We start from the raw sequence: 17,488 nt of genomic DNA, 5'->3' as shown, positions 1-17,488 counted from the left end.
TTGACGTTCAGATACATTTTTGATAAGGAGAAGGACAAGGTCCCTGGTAGTGATGATACTTACAAGGATTATAAAATACAGGATTTTAAAACCTTGAAAATCCTAATGCAACTCTTAAATGAGAATGAAAAATATAGAAGGGATGAGAATGACTCTCTGTCATCCTCCTCATCTGACGAGGAACCACTACCAGAAGATAGTCCACATAAATACAAAGCAAAGTCTAAAACTTTTCCTAAACTCCAAACATGTCCTGCTGTGTGGGCGTTTCTCCGTCAGTCAGTGAGAGACATTGAGTCTCTATCTATGACCCCCGCACCCAAACACAATCTCAGTGTGTCTCAAAAGTGCGCACTTGACCACTTGATCCATAACGACGACATTGTCATCAAACCCGCTGACAAGGGGGGCAATGTCGTCGTTATGGATCGTGGTCAATACGTTACAATGTGCAATAGGATATTGTCTAATCCAGATTGGTATGCACCCATATCTTCGGATTGCATACAAGACAAAATCAATGAATTCAACTTTTTGCTTCGTGATGCTTTTGACCAGGGAATCATTGACCAAGACCTTTTAGGTTACCTCTCAACAAGATGGCCTATCACTCCGACCTTTTATGCTTTGCCGAAGGTCCACAAGGACCTTGTTACTCCCCCCGGGCGTCCAATAGTCTCCGGCATGGGCTGTGTATCGGAAACAGCCAGTAAATATCTGGACGATCAGTTGAGACCACACGTCGTGAGATTACCGTCCTATTTAAAAGATACTATTGAACTTTTGAAAACCCTGGAGGGACTGTCTGTCCCTTGCCACTCCATATTAGTTGCTATTGACATCGAGGCACTGTACTCCAGTATCCCCCATGACAAGGGGTTGGAGGTGGTCGCTGGTTTCCTCCGGGAACAGGGACGCTCATTCTGGCCCAAAGCTGATTTTCTCTTGAAACTTTTGAAACATATTCTTAACTCCAATATTTTTACATTCAATGACAATACATTCCTCCAGGTACAGGGGGTAGCGATGGGGACATCCTGTGCCCCATCATATGCCAACCTGTACCTGGGGGGATGGGAGCGTACCCTGTTCACGGGGGAGTCCAGCGACCCCCTCTTGAACCATATACTCCTTTGGAGGAGATATATTGACGATGTGCTCATGGTGTGGACAGGTACACTGGAGGAGTTGCGAAGTTTCATGCTACTTATAGGTGCCAATTCTTTCAATCTTACCTTTACGATGCAGTGGCATAGGGACAGACATTTCGTCGGTCTAGGTCAATTCGTGATTCCCTGGTTCACAGCCATTACACTGAGCAACCTGCGGGGGATTTATCCGCCGCAGGTACATTCGGATGTGGTACTTGTGACTTTTTTCCATGGGTCCTGGAGGGCCCGTCTTTTCCTCTCCCCAGGGGAGGGACTCACATATGTCGAGCCTATGCGGATTGCCAAACACAGGGGGTGGTTTACATCGCCCTCTGTAAATGTGGGGCTTTCTACGTAGGCAAGACCAAACGTAAACTTTCTAAACGTATACAGGACCACCTCTACTATCTTGAGGTTGGTCTTATCTACACACCTATTTGCAAACACATCGGAGTGCATCATGACTTCGATCCAGATTATGTCAGGTTCGCTGTTCTCGAAGTCATCCCCCCCAATCCACGGGGAGGTGATCTCGATAACAAAATCCTCCGCAAAGAGGCTAGGTGGATTTTCAATCTACAGGCCACCCATTGGCCAGGACTTAATACTGCGGTCTCGTACAAACCTTTTCTATAGATTTTTGAACTTCTCCACCCTTTCTTTCCCCCTAGTTTGTCCCTCTAGCGACCCTCATCATCAAACAAAACAATCGCTAACATAAACCCATGTTGATATCGGTTTTATGATTCTATACACCACAATTTGTAATTTGCTAATCAAATAATCCATCGTACCACTGTACTCTTGTGAAGTCTCTTCTCTAAAGGGTAGTATAGTGATCACTGTTCACTTTCTCTGTTTTTTTTTTTTTTTTTTTTTTCATGTTTTCTATTACTTCACTTGATATACAGGCTATACTGAACCTCCAAATGGGGATGACTTTTCCCTACCAAACTTGGTTATATGTTGGAGGAGGACAGGTATGGGGATGCTATATATATGTGTGTTTGTCGTGTATATACCCTCTATTCAATCTCACTTCTTATGTGGGTCTGTTCCTGAGAATTCTCATAATATGGGACACTCCTACTGTCACAACTGGCTGGCAGTCCTGACCAAGTCCCTTTGACAGGTGAACAAATCTATCAATCCATCATCTTGCTTTCTTTTTCCACCTCCTTACCTTTCCCCGCCCTTCCCATACTCTTTCCCGCTTCTTGCCTTCATCTAATCTCTTTGTATTCATATTTCTGAGATACCGTATTGACGTGTATATAGGAACCACCAACAGGATTTTCCTGACCGTACTAGGTTCCTAGTCCTGCATATTTACTACAATCCACTAAGGACTGTACTTTGTTTGCTGTATTTATTCTTTATTTGTTTGTTTAATTTGATTAAATTAAATGTTGCAGTTTTAACTCTGTATCGAGTCATGTAATGGACCAGGATTCGCTCTCTGCTTGTCTATAGGCTCGTTTGTAGGTATGAATTCGGGCGCAAAGCAGGGGACAGCTTTTTGCTTGTCCTCTCCGGCTCCTTCAGCCGGCACGGGTGTCCAGCCACGGGGATCATTTGACCTCTAGCGGCGGACATCCGATAGTATGGCGCCCGCGCCGGAAGTGACGTTTGCGGACACACGTCACTTCCGGCGGGACCAGTCTTAAGCCACGGGCGCGGGAGGATGAGTCATGGCGGCTCTCCCGACCCGTGGCTTTAGAGGTTGTAAGGTAAGACACTAGCCGATACCACACTAGGCTCTCCTATGAACTATTTTGTCGAGTTATCCCCCGGGGCTTTCTCTATGGGGATAACCAATGTCTGAAGTCTGTTGATTTTTGATCCTACTTTCATCCTATTCTTACATATACTTACTAGGCAATCTGCTAGAGCCACTGCTTCGCAGCTGTTGCTCCTATAGACTCATGGGCTCAGATATATTTTAATGGATGGAACATCGAATATAGTATCCGTACTTTTATGTCCCTTCCCAGAACTGACCCCAGCTTTGGTAGGTCTGTAGAATACCTACCATTTGTCATTGTTTCCTTTTCTATCTCCCTAGATAGCTATGACCATTTATTATAGTACATTCCTTAAGAAAATTTGTATGACACTAGACATGCTATACAAGACACACTATGTTTGTCCACAGAACTCCGGACTCCACCCTTTGTCCGCTGCGGTGGTACCGATTCAAGACTGGTCCAATTCATACCAGAAAACCACCTCCATGGGGGACCCCTGCTGGGCCCTACCTGGGTTTGTGTGGTTCGGAGCCTCAAGATAAGCCATTGGGAAGCGCAATCTTTGGTCCAACTGTTCCATGTATTAGGCATAATATACTTTTAAGTGTGGTAAGTAGGGTTGAGCGAACACCTAGATGTCCGTGTTCGACGGGTTCGGCCGAACTTTAAAAAAAAGTCCGGGTCCGTGTCCCGGACTTTTACCGAACTTTTCCCGGACACCGAACCCCATTGAAGTCAATGGGGACCCGAACTTTAAGGCACTAAAATGGCTCTAAAACACCAAAGGAAAGGGCTAGAGTGCTGCAAATGGCAGCAAAACGTAATTAAGAGCATGGCAAGTGCTCTGCAAACAAATGTGGATAGGGAAATAACTTAAAACAACAAAAAAAAACAGAAAAATAAAACAATGTTCTTCTTCATCTCTGAAGGACGAGGCCCATATGGAGTAGGAGGGAGGTTGAGGTGGTGGTGGATGTGGCGGTGACTAGACATATGCCGGTTTTCGGTAATTCGATATATCGCGGTATTGCATAGCCACGGTATTGTTATTGTGGCATTTTTAAAATACCGAGTTTCTCTGTCAAGTCTGCCTGACTTGTGAATTGATACATTTCAGTGAGCTGGATGACTCATTCACTCACTCAGCTAACACCTTTCAGCATTAAGTCTCCTAACTATAAACAAAAATGATTACATTTGTATCTTTTCCTTCCCTCTGCCAGGGAGAAAGGAAGTTTAACCTCTTAAAGACTGGATCTTTTTCTGACACTTGCTGTTTGCAAGTTAAAATCAGTTTTTTTTTTGCTAGAAAAGTACTTAGAACCCCCAAACATTTTATATATTTTTTTAGCAGAGACCCTACAGAATAAAATGGCGATTGTTGTAATATTTTATGTCACACTGTATTTGCGCAGCAGTCTTTCAAACGCAATGATTAGACTTTAATGAATAAAAAAAAAAAAAAAAAAACGTAACAGTAAAGTTATCCCAATTTTTTTTTTTTTTTGTTACACAGAGAATCGTGAGAGAATCGTGATCTTTATTCCAAGCTAAAAAATCGTGATTCTCATTTTGGCCAGAATCGTGCAGCTCTAATAAATATATATATACACACACACACGCCTAGCAGCCCACATTACATTATTATATAGCCATCAAGCAGTGTCTGGCCTACCTGGTGATGACTGGTCCTGGCGCTCTGATCCGATGGCCTGGTCTTTAAAGGGGCAAATCCTTGCGATCCAGAAGTGGTTAAACCTGCAGGAGGACCGGTGTTTTTATCTATTAATGACTTTACTATTGCTTTAGGCCTGGTTCACATGTATGCGGGTTGGTGGTTCACATGTATGCGGGTTGGCGGTTCACATGTATGCGGGTTGGCGGCCCACATTTGCACAGGCATAGCAGCCCATTGATTTGAACGGGCTGCTATGCCCTCATTTTCCGCAGAAAAAAGGTGCATGCAGCATTTTTTTTAAATTCAGTGGCCTTGAAATCCATCCTGCTTTTGCACCATGCGACTAACCTGCAGTTCCTGCTCTGGCAAGCTTTCTGCATTTTTTGTATACGTGGGCACGGCATTTAAAAATAAACAGTTTGCGTGTGCAGCAACGGCAGGTAAGTCGCATGGTGCAAAAGAAGGATGGATTTCATGGCCACTGCATTTTTTTAAATTCTGCATGCACCTTTTTTCAGCTGAAAACGCAGGCATAGCAGCTCAAGCCCATTCACATCAATGGGCTGCTATGCCTGTGCAAATGTGGGCCCCCAACCCGCATACATGTGAACCAGGCCTAAAGCAATAGTAAAGTCATTAATAGATAAAAACACCGGTCCTCCTGCAGGTTTAACCAATTAATGACTTTACTATTGCTTTAGGCCTGGTTCACATGTATGCGGGTTGGGGGCCCACATTTGCACAGGCATAGCAGCCCATTGATGTGAATGGGCTTGAGCTGCTATGCCTGCGTTTTCAGCTGAAAAAAGGTGCATGCAGAATTTAAAAAAATGCAGTGGCCATGAAATCCATCCTTCTTTTGCACCATGCGACTTACCTGCCGTTGCTGCACACGCAAACTGTTTATTTTTAAATGCCGTGCCCACGTATACAAAAAATGCAGAAAGCTTGCCAGAGCAGGAACTGCAGGTTAGTCGCATGGTGCAAAAGCAGGATGGATTTCAAGGCCACTGAATTTTAAAAAAATGCTGCATGCACCTTTTTTCTGCGGAAAATGAGGGCATAGCAGCCCATTCAAATCAATGGGCTGCTATGCCTGTGCAAATGTGAACCACCAACCCGCATACATGTGAACCAGGCCTAAAGCAATAGTAAAGTAATTTATAAACAACACCTCCTTCAGGTTTAACCACTTCTTGACCACAAGGATTTGCCCTCTTAATGACCAGGCCATCGGATCGGAGCCGAGCGCCAGAACCAGTTATCACCAGTTAGGCCAGACACTGCTTGATGACCTATTTTAGGCCTGGTTCACAGAGTCTGTACTGACTGACTATATAATAATGTGCATAAGTGAACCAAAGCCCCTAAATTCAGCAATGAAATTGAAGTGAGGTGGAAATTTAATAATTTAAATTTAATAATAGAATACCGTGATAATACCGTATACCGTGGCAAAACCTTAATCAATTAATCGCAGCATGAAAATCTGATACCGTCACAAGCCTAGCGGTGACATAGGCGTGCGCACAGGGTGTGCTGGGTGTGCCTGGGCACACCCTAATCACCTAGGGCACATAGCATTGCCAGTGAGGAGATGGGAAAGATCTCCCTGGGACCTGCTCTGCTCTATTTCTCCTTGCCTACAGGTACATGGCCCCGATACATTACTCTCCCTGCTGGCAAACACATGCATGTGTATTTCAACTTTGGGGTGCACACCTTAATGCAATAGGCTGCGCACACCTATGGGCGGTGTAGGTGGAAGCGGCGGTGGAGGAGGACCAGGGCCGGATTAACAGCATCATGGGCTTGGTGCTGAGGATTTTGAAGGGCCTTAAGGGCCGTGCCTTGCCATGCACCCAGAGGAGGAAGGGTGCAGCCATGCATGCCTAATTCAACATGGGATGCTGTCTCTGAAGCCCATAAACACATCCATGCATCGCCAACTGTCCCTCCTTGTCCGGCCTTCACGCTGTGTGGGGAGGTTCTGAGGGTGCTGCCTGGGGAAGCGAGCATAGAAGCCAGACTTCTGTGTTTACAAGTGACAGAAGAGCGGTAACAGTGAATATGGCCAACCCGGGGCCTATATAAAAGGTAGGGGCCTGGAGCTGCAGCTCCAATAGCCCCTACATTAATCTGGCCCTGAGGAGGAGGACGAGGTAGCCAACACTGCTTCTTTTCAAAAATTTTAAATGAGGGTACACCCCAAAAGAGTGAGAAAGAGCAAAAATGGAACAATGGGTGGGTAAGGTCGGTATCCATTGCTATTCTGCATAAGGTACGGAAAAGTCCCGTGGGATCCATGCCTGGTTCATTTTAATGAACGTGAGCTTGTCCACATTGTCTCTGGACAGGCGGCTGCGCTTGTCTGTTATAACGCCCCCAGCCGTGCTAAATACCCGTTCAGATAATACACTGGCTGCAGGGCACGCCAGCACCTCCAAGGCGTAAAGGGCAAGCTCAAGCCATGTGCCCAATTTGGAGACCCAGAAGTTGAAGGGGGCAGACCCGTCATTCACTACATGTAGGCGTGTGCACACATACTGCTCCACCATGTTGGTAAAATGCTGCCTCCTGCTAAGACGTTCCATCTGAGCTGCTGGTGCTGCTGTTTGTTGTGGCGTGCTGACAAAGCTTTTCCACATTTCGGCCATGCTAACCCTGCCTTCTGAGGTGCTGGCGGTGCCCTGGTTGCGTTGGCGACCTCCTCCTCCTCCTCCTCTGCCTTGTGCTTCCACTGTGGCCCCGCTGTCAGATGGGAATGCCAGCAGCATGGCGTCTACCAGCGTGCGCTTGTACTCGCGCATCTTGCGATCGCGCTCCAGTGAGTGAATTAAGGACGGTACGTTGTCCTTGTAACGGGGATCCAGCAGCGTGGCCACCCAGTAATCAGCACAAGTTAGAATGTGGGCAACTCGGCGGTCGTTGTGGAGACACTGCAGCATGTAATCGCTCATGTGTGCCAGGCTGCCCAGAGGCAACGAAAGGCTGTCCTCTGTGGGAGGTGTATCGTCCGTGTCCTCTGTATCCCCCCAGCCACGCACCAGTGATGGCCATGAGCTGGCCTGGGTGCCACCCTGCTGTGAACATGGTTCCATCTCCTCCTCCAGCTCCTCCTCCTCCTCATCCTCCTCATCCTCCAGAACTGTGCCCCTGCTGGACAATTGCGTCCCTGGCGTTTGCGTGTGCAGGAACCCACCCTCGGAGCCCCTTGCGAATGACTGCCCTGAAAGCCTTGGAAATGTTACCTCTTCATCCTCCTCCTCCTCCTCATCCTGTGCCACATCCTCTTCCATCATCGCCCGAATTGTTTTTTCAAGGAGGCATGGAAGTGGGATAGTTAAGCTGAGAACGGCGTCATTGCCACTGGCCATGTTGGTGGAGTACTCAAAACAGCGCAACAAGGCACACAGGTCTCGCATGGAGGCCCAGTTAAATTAAATAGCGGAATAGAAAATATGATCCAAAAAAAGTGTATGTATATCACACGTACACAACCACACTGGGCCCCAATTACTATTGTTTGTACCCCTAAAAGGCTAGATGAGGAGTAGGGGGAGTATGGAACAGGCAGCACCCTCAAACCTTCAGAAGTATGAGATGAACCCCAACAACTTGGAAAGGTGGATCTCTCTCACACGTACCGACACAGACTATCCCGCAATTCAATTGATCCTCAAAGGTTTTTATTGAATAGCGGAATAGGAAATATGATCAAAAAAAGTGTATGTATCTCGCACGTACACAACCACACTAGGCCCCAATTACTATTGTTTGTACCCCTAAAAGGCTAGATGAGGAGTAGGGGGGGTATGGAACAGGCAGCACCCTCAAACCTTCAGAAGTATGAGATGAACCCCAACAACTTGGAAAGGTGGATCTCTCTCACACGTACCGACACAGACTATCCCCCAATTTAACTGATCCCCAAAGGTTTTTGATTAAATAGCGGAATAGAAAATATGATCCCAAAAAAGTGTATGTATATCACACGTACACAACCACACTGGGCCCCAATTACTATTGTTTGTACCCCTAAAAGGCTAGATGAGGAGTAGGGGGAGTATGGAACAGGCAGCACCCTCAAACCTTCAGAAGTATGAGATGAACCCCAACAACTTGGAAAGGTGGATCTCTCTCACACGTACCGACACAGACTATCCCGCAATTCAATTGATCCTCAAAGGTTTTTATTGAATAGCGGAGTAGGAAATATGATCAAAAAAAGTGTATGTATCTCGCACGTACACAACCACACTAGGCCCCAATTACTATTGTTTGTACCCCTAAAAGGCTAGATGAGGAGTAGGGGGGGTATGGAACAGGCAGCACCCTCAAACCTTCAGAAGTATGAGATGAACCCCAACAACTTGGAAAGGTGGATCTCTCTCACACGTACCGACACAGACTATCCCCCAATTTAACTGATCCCCAAAGGTTTTTGATTAAATAGCGGAATAGAAAATATGATCCCAAAAAAGTGTATGTATATCACACGTACACAACCACACTGGGCCCCAATTACTATTGTTTGTACCCCTAAAAGGCTAGATGAGGAGTAGGGGGAGTATGGAACAGGCAGCACCCTCAAACCTTCAGAAGTATGAGATGAACCCCAACAACTTGGAAAGGTGGATCTCTCTCACACGTACCAACACAGACTATCCCCCAATTTAACTGATCCCCAAAGGTTTTTGATTAAATAGCGGAATAGAAAATATGATCCAAAAAAAGTGTATGTATATCACACGTACACAACCACACTAGGCCCCAATTACTATTGTTTGTACCCCTAAAAGGCTAGATGAGGAGTAGGGGGAGTATGGAACAGGCAGCACCCTCAAACCTTCAGAAGTATGAGATGAACCCCAACAACTTGGAAAGGTGGATCTCTCTCACACGTACCGACACAGACTATCCCCCAATTTAACTGATCCCCAAAGGTTTTTGATTAAATAGCGGAATAGAAAATATGATCCAAAAAAAGTGTATGTATATCACACGTACACAACCACACTAGGCCCCAATTACTATTGTTTGTACCCCTAAAAGGCTAGATGAGGAGTAGGGGGGGTATGGAACAGGCAGCACCCTCAAACCTTCAGAAGTATGAGATGAACCCCAACAACTTGGAAAGGTGGATCTCTCTCACACGTACCAACACAGACTATCCCCCAATTTAACTGATCCCCAAAGGTTTTTGATTAAATAGCGGAATAGAAAATATGATCCCAAAAAAGTGTATGTATATCACACGTACACAACCACACTAGGCCCCAATTACTATTGTTTGTACCCCTAAAAGGCTAGGAGTAGGGGGAGTATGGAACAGGCAGCACCCTCAAACCTTCAGAAGTATGAGATGAACCCCAACAACTTGGAAAGGTGGATCTCTCTCACACGTACCAACACAGACTATCCCCCAATTTAACTGATCCCCAAAGGTTTTTGATTAAATAGCGGAATAGAAAATATGATCCAAAAAAAGTGTATGTATATCACACGTACACAACCACACTAGGCCCCAATTACTATTGTTTGTACCCCTAAAAGGCTAGGAGTAGGGGGAGTATGGAACAGGCAGCACCCTCAAACCTTCAGAAGTATGAGATGAACCCCAACAACTTGGAAAGGTGGATCTCTCTCACACGTACCAACACAGACTATCCCCCAATTTAACTGATCCCCAAAGGTTTTTGATTAAATAGCGGAATAGAAAATATGATCCCAAAAAAGTGTATGTATATCACACGTACACAACCACACTAGGCCCCAATTACTATTGTTTGTACCCCTAAAAGGCTAGGAGTAGGGGGAGTATGGAACAGGCAGCACCCTCAAACCTTCAGAAGTATGAGATGAACCCCAACAACTTGGAAAGGTGGATCTCTCTCACACGTACCAACACAGACTATCCCCCAATTTAACTGATCCCCAGAGGTTTTTGATTAAATAGTGGAATAGAAAATATGATCCCAAAAAAGTGTATGTATATCACACGTACACAACCACACTAGGCCCCAATTACTATTGTTTGTACCCCTAAAAGGCTAGGAGTAGGGGGAGTATGGAACAGGCAGCACCCTCAAACCTTCAGAAGTATGAGATGAACCTCAACAACTTGGAAAGGTGGATCTCTCTCACACGTACCAACACAGACTATCCCCCAATTTAACTGATCCCCAAAGGTTTTTGATTAAATAGCGGAATAGAAAATATGATCCCAAAAAAGTGTATGTATATCACACGTACACAACCACACTAGGCCCCAATTACTATTGTTTGTACCCCTAAAAGGCTAGGAGTAGGGGGAGTATGGAACAGGCAGCACCCTCAAACCTTCAGAAGTATGAGATGAACCCCAACAACTTGGAAAGGTGGATCTCTCTCACACGTACCAACACAGACTATCCCCCAATTTAACTGATCCCCAAAGGTTTTTGATTAAATAGCGGAATAGAAAATATGATCCCAAAAAAGTGTATGTATATCACACGTACACAACCACACTAGGCCCCAATTACTATTGTTTGTACCCCTAAAAGGCTAGATGAGGAGTAGGGGGAGTATGGAACAGGCAGCACCCTCAAACCTTCAGTATGAGATTGTGTTCACTGTACCCCACAAAGATTGAGTTCACTGCACCCCACAATGATTGTGTTCACTGCACCCCACAAAGATTGTGTTCACTGCACCTCACAAAGATTGTGTTCACTGTACCCCCCAAAGATTGTGTTCACTGCACCCCACAAAGATTCTGTTCACTGTACCCCACAAAGATTGTGTTCACTGCACCCCAAAAAGATTGTGTTCACTGCACCCCAAAAAGGATGTTGTTCACTGCACCCCAAAAAGGATGTTGTTCACTCCACCCCAAAAAGATTGTGTTCACTGCACCCCACAAAGATTGTGTTCACTGCACCCCAAAAAGATTGTGTTCACTGCACCCCAAAAATGATTTTGTTCACTGCACCCCAAAAAGGATTTTGTTCACTGCACCCCAAAAAGGATGTTGTTCACTCCACCCCAAAAAGATTGTGTTCACTGCACCCCAAAAAGATTGTGTTCACTGCACCCCACAAAGGATTTTGTTCACTGCACCCCAAAAAGATTGTGTTCACTGCACCCCAAAAAGGATGTTGTTCACTGCACCCCAAAAAGGATTTTGTTCACTGCACCCCAAAAAGATTGTGTTCACTGCACCCCACAAAGGATTTTGTTCACTGCACCCCACAAAGATTGTGTTCACTGCACACCAAAAAGGATTGTGTTCACTGCACCCCAAAAAGATTTTGTTCACTGCACCCCAAAAAGATTGTGTTCACTGCAGCCCAAAAAGATTGTGTTCACTGCAGCCCAAAAAGATTGTGTTCACTGCAGCCCAAAAAGATTGTGTTCACTGCAGCCCAAAAAGATTGTGTTCACTGCAGCCCAAAAAGATTGTGTTCACTGCAGCTCACACACAGAAAAATGGATGTGGATCACTGACACCTGCCTATCTCCAATCCCACACCACACAGCAATATCGATTGTAGTTTGTAGAACACAGTTTCCCTAAAATTCAGCAGACTCTGTCCCTAACAGGATTGAGAAGAGATCGTAGATCAGGATTGAGTGCAGACCCCACCCCCCACACAGCAATATCGATTGTAGTTTGTAGAAGACACTGACCCTATATAATTCAGCAGACTCTATCCCTAAAATGCCTACAACTCGCCCTGCCTAAACACTCCGACCTGTCCCTCAATTCTATCCGGACACAAATGGTTTTTTCCTGCCTATCTTTCCCTAATCAGCAGCCAGCACGTTGATGTGTGCTCTGTCCCTGAATCTAAGCAGCATAATGACGCCGCTGCGGCTGCCTCGAACTTATAAAGACTTGGTCACATGCTTCAGACGGCCAATCACAGCTACTGAGACATTTGCAGGCATGGCTGGGATGGCTTAAGGCACACCAGTTAAACGATTGTTGATTGGCTGTTGAAAGCCCGCCATGAAAAGAGCGCCAAAGCATGCAAAACCCGGAAATAAAACGACCGAACACGGATTTTTACCCGAACATACAGTAAAGTGTCCGTGTCCGTGTTCGGGTACAAAAAATCCAATTATTCGGTACGAACACGAATAATACAGTCCGTGTTCGCTCAACACTAGTGGTAAGCCATATGTGCCTTTTCTTATGACCCTGTATTTTTCCATACTAGGGTTAAAATGAATATTGTAGATTGTTTTCAAATATAAAAACCTGTATTTATATATGTTTTTCTTTTTGTTTCTATGCACAAACTTTGAAGGTCTTAATGTAGTCTTAATTCAACAAAAGGGTGATTCAATCACGCCGGAGTTCCTGATGAAGCTAAAGGCGAAATGCATTGAACAAAGGCATTCACCCGTTCGATCGACTACTACCATGACATAACATGCTGTATTGTAATGTATTAATAGTTTTTTTCATTGTCTCAATGTCGACTTTTATCTATATCCAATAAATATTGTTAATTTTATCCCTTTTTTCATTCTTTCCTTGGCTTACCTACATACTTTCGACCAATAGTCCGCTATAGTCCTTACCTTTTCTCCTATCACCAGTGTATTCTGGGATCACTGATGGGGAATACATCTCTTTGTAAAGTTGAAGATACACAGTTGGATTTAATTGTTAGTGGTGGAAAGAAAAAAACGGACATTCACTGGAATTTGCACTTTATTTATTTATGTATTTTATAGAGATTTATTGAAATAATTTTGAAGTTTATAAGCACTCAGCACTTTATAGTTTGGAATATTGGGATCAACACCTGACTTATTTATTGAATTAATTATATGTCGTTTTGATTGAAGTTTCATTTGTATGTACAAATCACGAGGATAAGGAATTGAAAATTACAGCACTTCACTATTTAATTAATTTAATTATTTAATTATTTAAATTAGCTCCATTTCTGTAGCGCGCCACACACCCCCACATTTTAATTTTTACATCCCAAAACACATTCTGCTACTCCTCCTGATACCACATGTGTGAGACTTTTTCACAGCCTGGCCACATAGAGAGGTGCAGGGAGCACTGTCAGGTGATCTAAGTACATAAATTACACATCTAATTTCTTGACTACTTATCACACTTTTGAAGGCCCTGGAGCACCACGACAATGGAAATGCCCACAAAATGACCCCATTTTGGAAAGCAAACACCCCAATTTATATCCTATGAGGCATAATGAGTCTTTTAAACTTGTCATTTTTTTCTACAAGTTTTTGAAAAATGTGGAAAGATAATGAAAATGCATTTTTATGCATTTTTACACATTTTTAAGGCACTGATGGTCGCTGTTGAGACCACTGATAAAGTGACACTGTTGAGCACTGTAAGGCACTGATGAGCACTGATAAACACTCACTGATGGCACTGATGTGCACTGATAAACACTCAAGGATGGGCACTGCAGGGCACTAATGGCACTGTAGTGGCACTGTAGGGCTCTGAGGGCACTATTGCACTGTAGGGGCACTGGTGTGGCACTGGATGGCACTGTATGGGCACTGATGGCACTGTGGTGGCACTGTAGGGCACTGATGGCACTGATTGCACTGCAGTGGCACTGATGGTACTGTAGGCACTGATAGCACTGCAGTAGCACTGATAGTACTGTAGTGGCACTGATAGCACTATAGGGCACTGATGGCACTGTAGGGCACTGATAAAACTGATGGCACTGTAGTGGCATGGATGTGACACTGATAGGCACTTTAGTGGCACTGATGAACACTGCGGGGGCACTGATGATCACTGTAGGGGCACTAATATCCCTGTAACGGCACTGTAGGGGCACTGGTATGGCACCATAGGGCACTGATGTGGCACTGCGATAGCACTGATGACACAGATGTGGCACTGTAATGGCACCGATGGCACTGTAGGGCACTGATATGGGACTGTGATGACACTGATAGCCCTGGTGTGGCACTATGATGGCACTGATGGCACTGTAGGGCATGTATGTGGCACTGTAGGGCACTGATGTGGCACTGTGATGGCGCTGATGGGGCACTTATGGCACTGTACGGCACTGATGTGGCACTGTGCTGGCACTGATAAGCACTGTGGGCACATACATATCAAGCAGACTCAAGCTGCTGCAGCTTCTCCCTTCTCTCCTCACACACTGTATCGGTGTGAGGAGAGGAGCTGAACTGGACATGACACCGTTTTTTTGACAGTAATCGCTCTATCGTTGGACATAGAGATCACATGGTAAAGGGTCGCTATAATTGATTATTTACCCCAATTCATGATTCACTGGGCCCTGAGGATCCAGCAGTCATGGACACTTCCGGATGCACACCCCAGGGGGTGCACGAGAAGTGTGTTCACGTGAGGACCTCAATAGATGCCCTCCCAGAACCAGCCAGCCATGCTTTAGCAGTTGGTAAGTGGTTAAGATAACAAACTAATAAATATAGTGTTTAAGGACAAACAAGACTTTATTTTCATGATATATTTTTGCAATTTTTAGACAAAAAAAAACAATAAAAAAATACAAAAAACACTTTTTTATTTTTTGTAACCAGCATTAGTTAACCTCTTGAAGACTAGACTGTTACACTCCCTCCAATCCAGGCTATTTTTTAGTTTTTCAGAGCTGTCACACTTTGAATAACAGTTACTCATGCAACACTTTTTAAGGCATAAAGAGCTTTCTTTTGATGGTAGATAATCACAACTGGGCTTTTTACTTTTTACTATAGAGAGGTAAAAAGACCAAAAATTCTGAATAAAATAAAGTTTTTCTTAGTTTCCGTTATAAAACTTTGAAAATAATCAATCTTTCTTCATAAATTTAGGCCAGGGTGTATTCTACTACATGTTTTTGGTTAAAAAAAAAATATGTAAATTATTTAATCTGTGTAAATGTGTAAATGTTAAAGAGTCTACAAATTATGGTATTTACAGTGGGTAATATATTTCTAGCATCCTGGGTCCTGAGGAAGCCTTGAACCGGCAAAACATTGACCTGACTACCAGAAATATACAGAATTCTATATGTACAACGGTTTTTGGGTATATACAAATGATCTATTATTTCCAATAGCTATAGTGGGGCAGAGGATTTTGATTTTGTCAACATCTGGATCAAGTGGAGGAACTACATGCCTAGATTTTATTGATGTATTTTAATAGTTTTTGAAATAAAATATATATTTTATATAATCTATTTGTGTGGTCTCCCATATTGGGCCTATAAAGTCCCATTTATATAGGTGGTATTTGAATACATTTAGCCCGCAATTTCTATTTCCATAAATCATATTTAGTTATTAGCCCAGGTTTTTTTACTTTACTTGGCACAGATCACATGTTTACATTCTATAAAAAATGTATATTCTTTCTGGTGTTTTTCACAAGCTCAGAAGTGTAAACTTTAGAGTGCAGTTATGTATTCTTAAATTAACATGAATATCATGATAGTCAATGTTACATTAGGAGATTGTTTTGGATAACTTCCCACTGTGGGAATATGAGCAATGTTTCTTGATTCCCCAATATGTTATTCAATGTCTGTATTTTTTATTAATGCACATGAATTGACAGTCCTTCCAGGACTCTACCATTTCTACTTACATCTTTACCTCTTATTCCAGGCATGGTCCAACTTGTTCCAGGCTCACCCTTTTGTCCCTTGCCACCATCTTCTCCCTTTACAAAAAGTTGAAGGTATTTACTATTTCAGTGTTCATTTTAAAGTTTGCATCATCTGAAGTTTCTGCAGCTGGCCCATACACTAGAAGAATGTTACTCAAACATTTCCATTCTTAGGATTTTCATTAAATTTTCTAATAGTTAGTGAGGCCAAATGAATATTTATTTTTAACCACAGTGATACGAACATTTGAGGGAGCAGGATGGAAAATGTTTTCTAGCAGTTTATGTGGTTTTTGTTTGTGAAAGACCATTCATTGCAAGGTCATATTTTAAAAGCAAATGAAATATTTAGGTGCTTTCAAACAACATTCATCAAGTCATCAAATGTACTGGGAATTGTTTTCTCAGTCATCAAAACAAAAGGAGTCACCTTCCCCTGATTTCTCTGTTAAGATCAATGGCAAAACTGTCAGCACATCCCCGCATGCCAAGATTTTAGGTGTTATCCTGGACTCTGATCTATCCTTTAGGCCCCACATATAATCACTGTCCAAATCTTGCTGTCTTAACCTGTGCAACATCTCCAAAATATGCCCCCTTCTAACCAAAGACACCACAAAACTTCTAGTTCACTCCCTGGTTATCTCTCACCTCAACCATTGCAACTCCCTTCTCATTGGCTTACCTTTACATAGGTTACCCCCTTTCAGTCCATCATGAATGCTGCCGCCAGGCTCATCCACCTTGCCAACCACTCCATGTCGGCTACCCCTCTCTGTCAATTCCTCCTCTGGATTCTGCTCACCCAACAAATTAAATTCTAAATCCTAACAACAATCTACAAAGCCATCCACAACTCAGCCCCCAGCTACATCACTAAACTAGTCTGAAAATACCAACCAAATCATTCTCTTCATTCCACCCAGGAAATCCTGCTTGCATCACCTCCTCGCATGCTCACCTCCAGGAATTTTCCAGAGGCTCTTCCATCCTATGGAACTCCCAACCCCAATCTGTCTGAATATCTCCAACTATGTTTGCTTTTAGATGATCCCTGAAAACCCTCCTCTTCAGAAAAGCCTTTCCTGCCCACACCTAAAAACTGTACTTTGATTTTCTTCATTAGCTCATCCCCACAGTTATTACCTTTTGTATCACTTGACCCTCCCTCCTAGATTGTAAGCTCTAAAAAGCAGGGCCCTCTGATTCCTCCTGTATTGAATGGTATTGTAGCTATACTGTCTGCCCTCATATTGTAAAGCGC

At 43.8% G+C, this 17,488-nt stretch overlaps 1 protein-coding gene across 1 annotated transcript in view; it reads right to left on the bottom strand.

The window, feature by feature from the left end:
- Nucleotides 1-17,488, bottom strand: part of LOC309552573 (uncharacterized protein) — a gene marked incomplete at both ends in the record, with an annotated part of 487,483 nt that overhangs the window by 320,040 nt on the left and 149,955 nt on the right. The window contains one exon of the mRNA XM_082253522.1: nucleotides 16,204-16,278. Within this exon, the coding sequence (XP_082109648.1) occupies nucleotides 16,204-16,278 (75 nt within the window). The remainder of the gene's footprint in view (nucleotides 1-16,203; nucleotides 16,279-17,488) is intronic.

The sequence above is a fragment of the Pelophylax lessonae genome, assembly GCF_965119305.1.
Source record: "Pelophylax lessonae genome assembly, chromosome: 4".
NCBI classification, from domain to species: Eukaryota; Metazoa; Chordata; class Amphibia; order Anura; family Ranidae; genus Pelophylax; species Pelophylax lessonae.
This window is presented reverse-complemented; position numbering and strand designations above follow the sequence as displayed.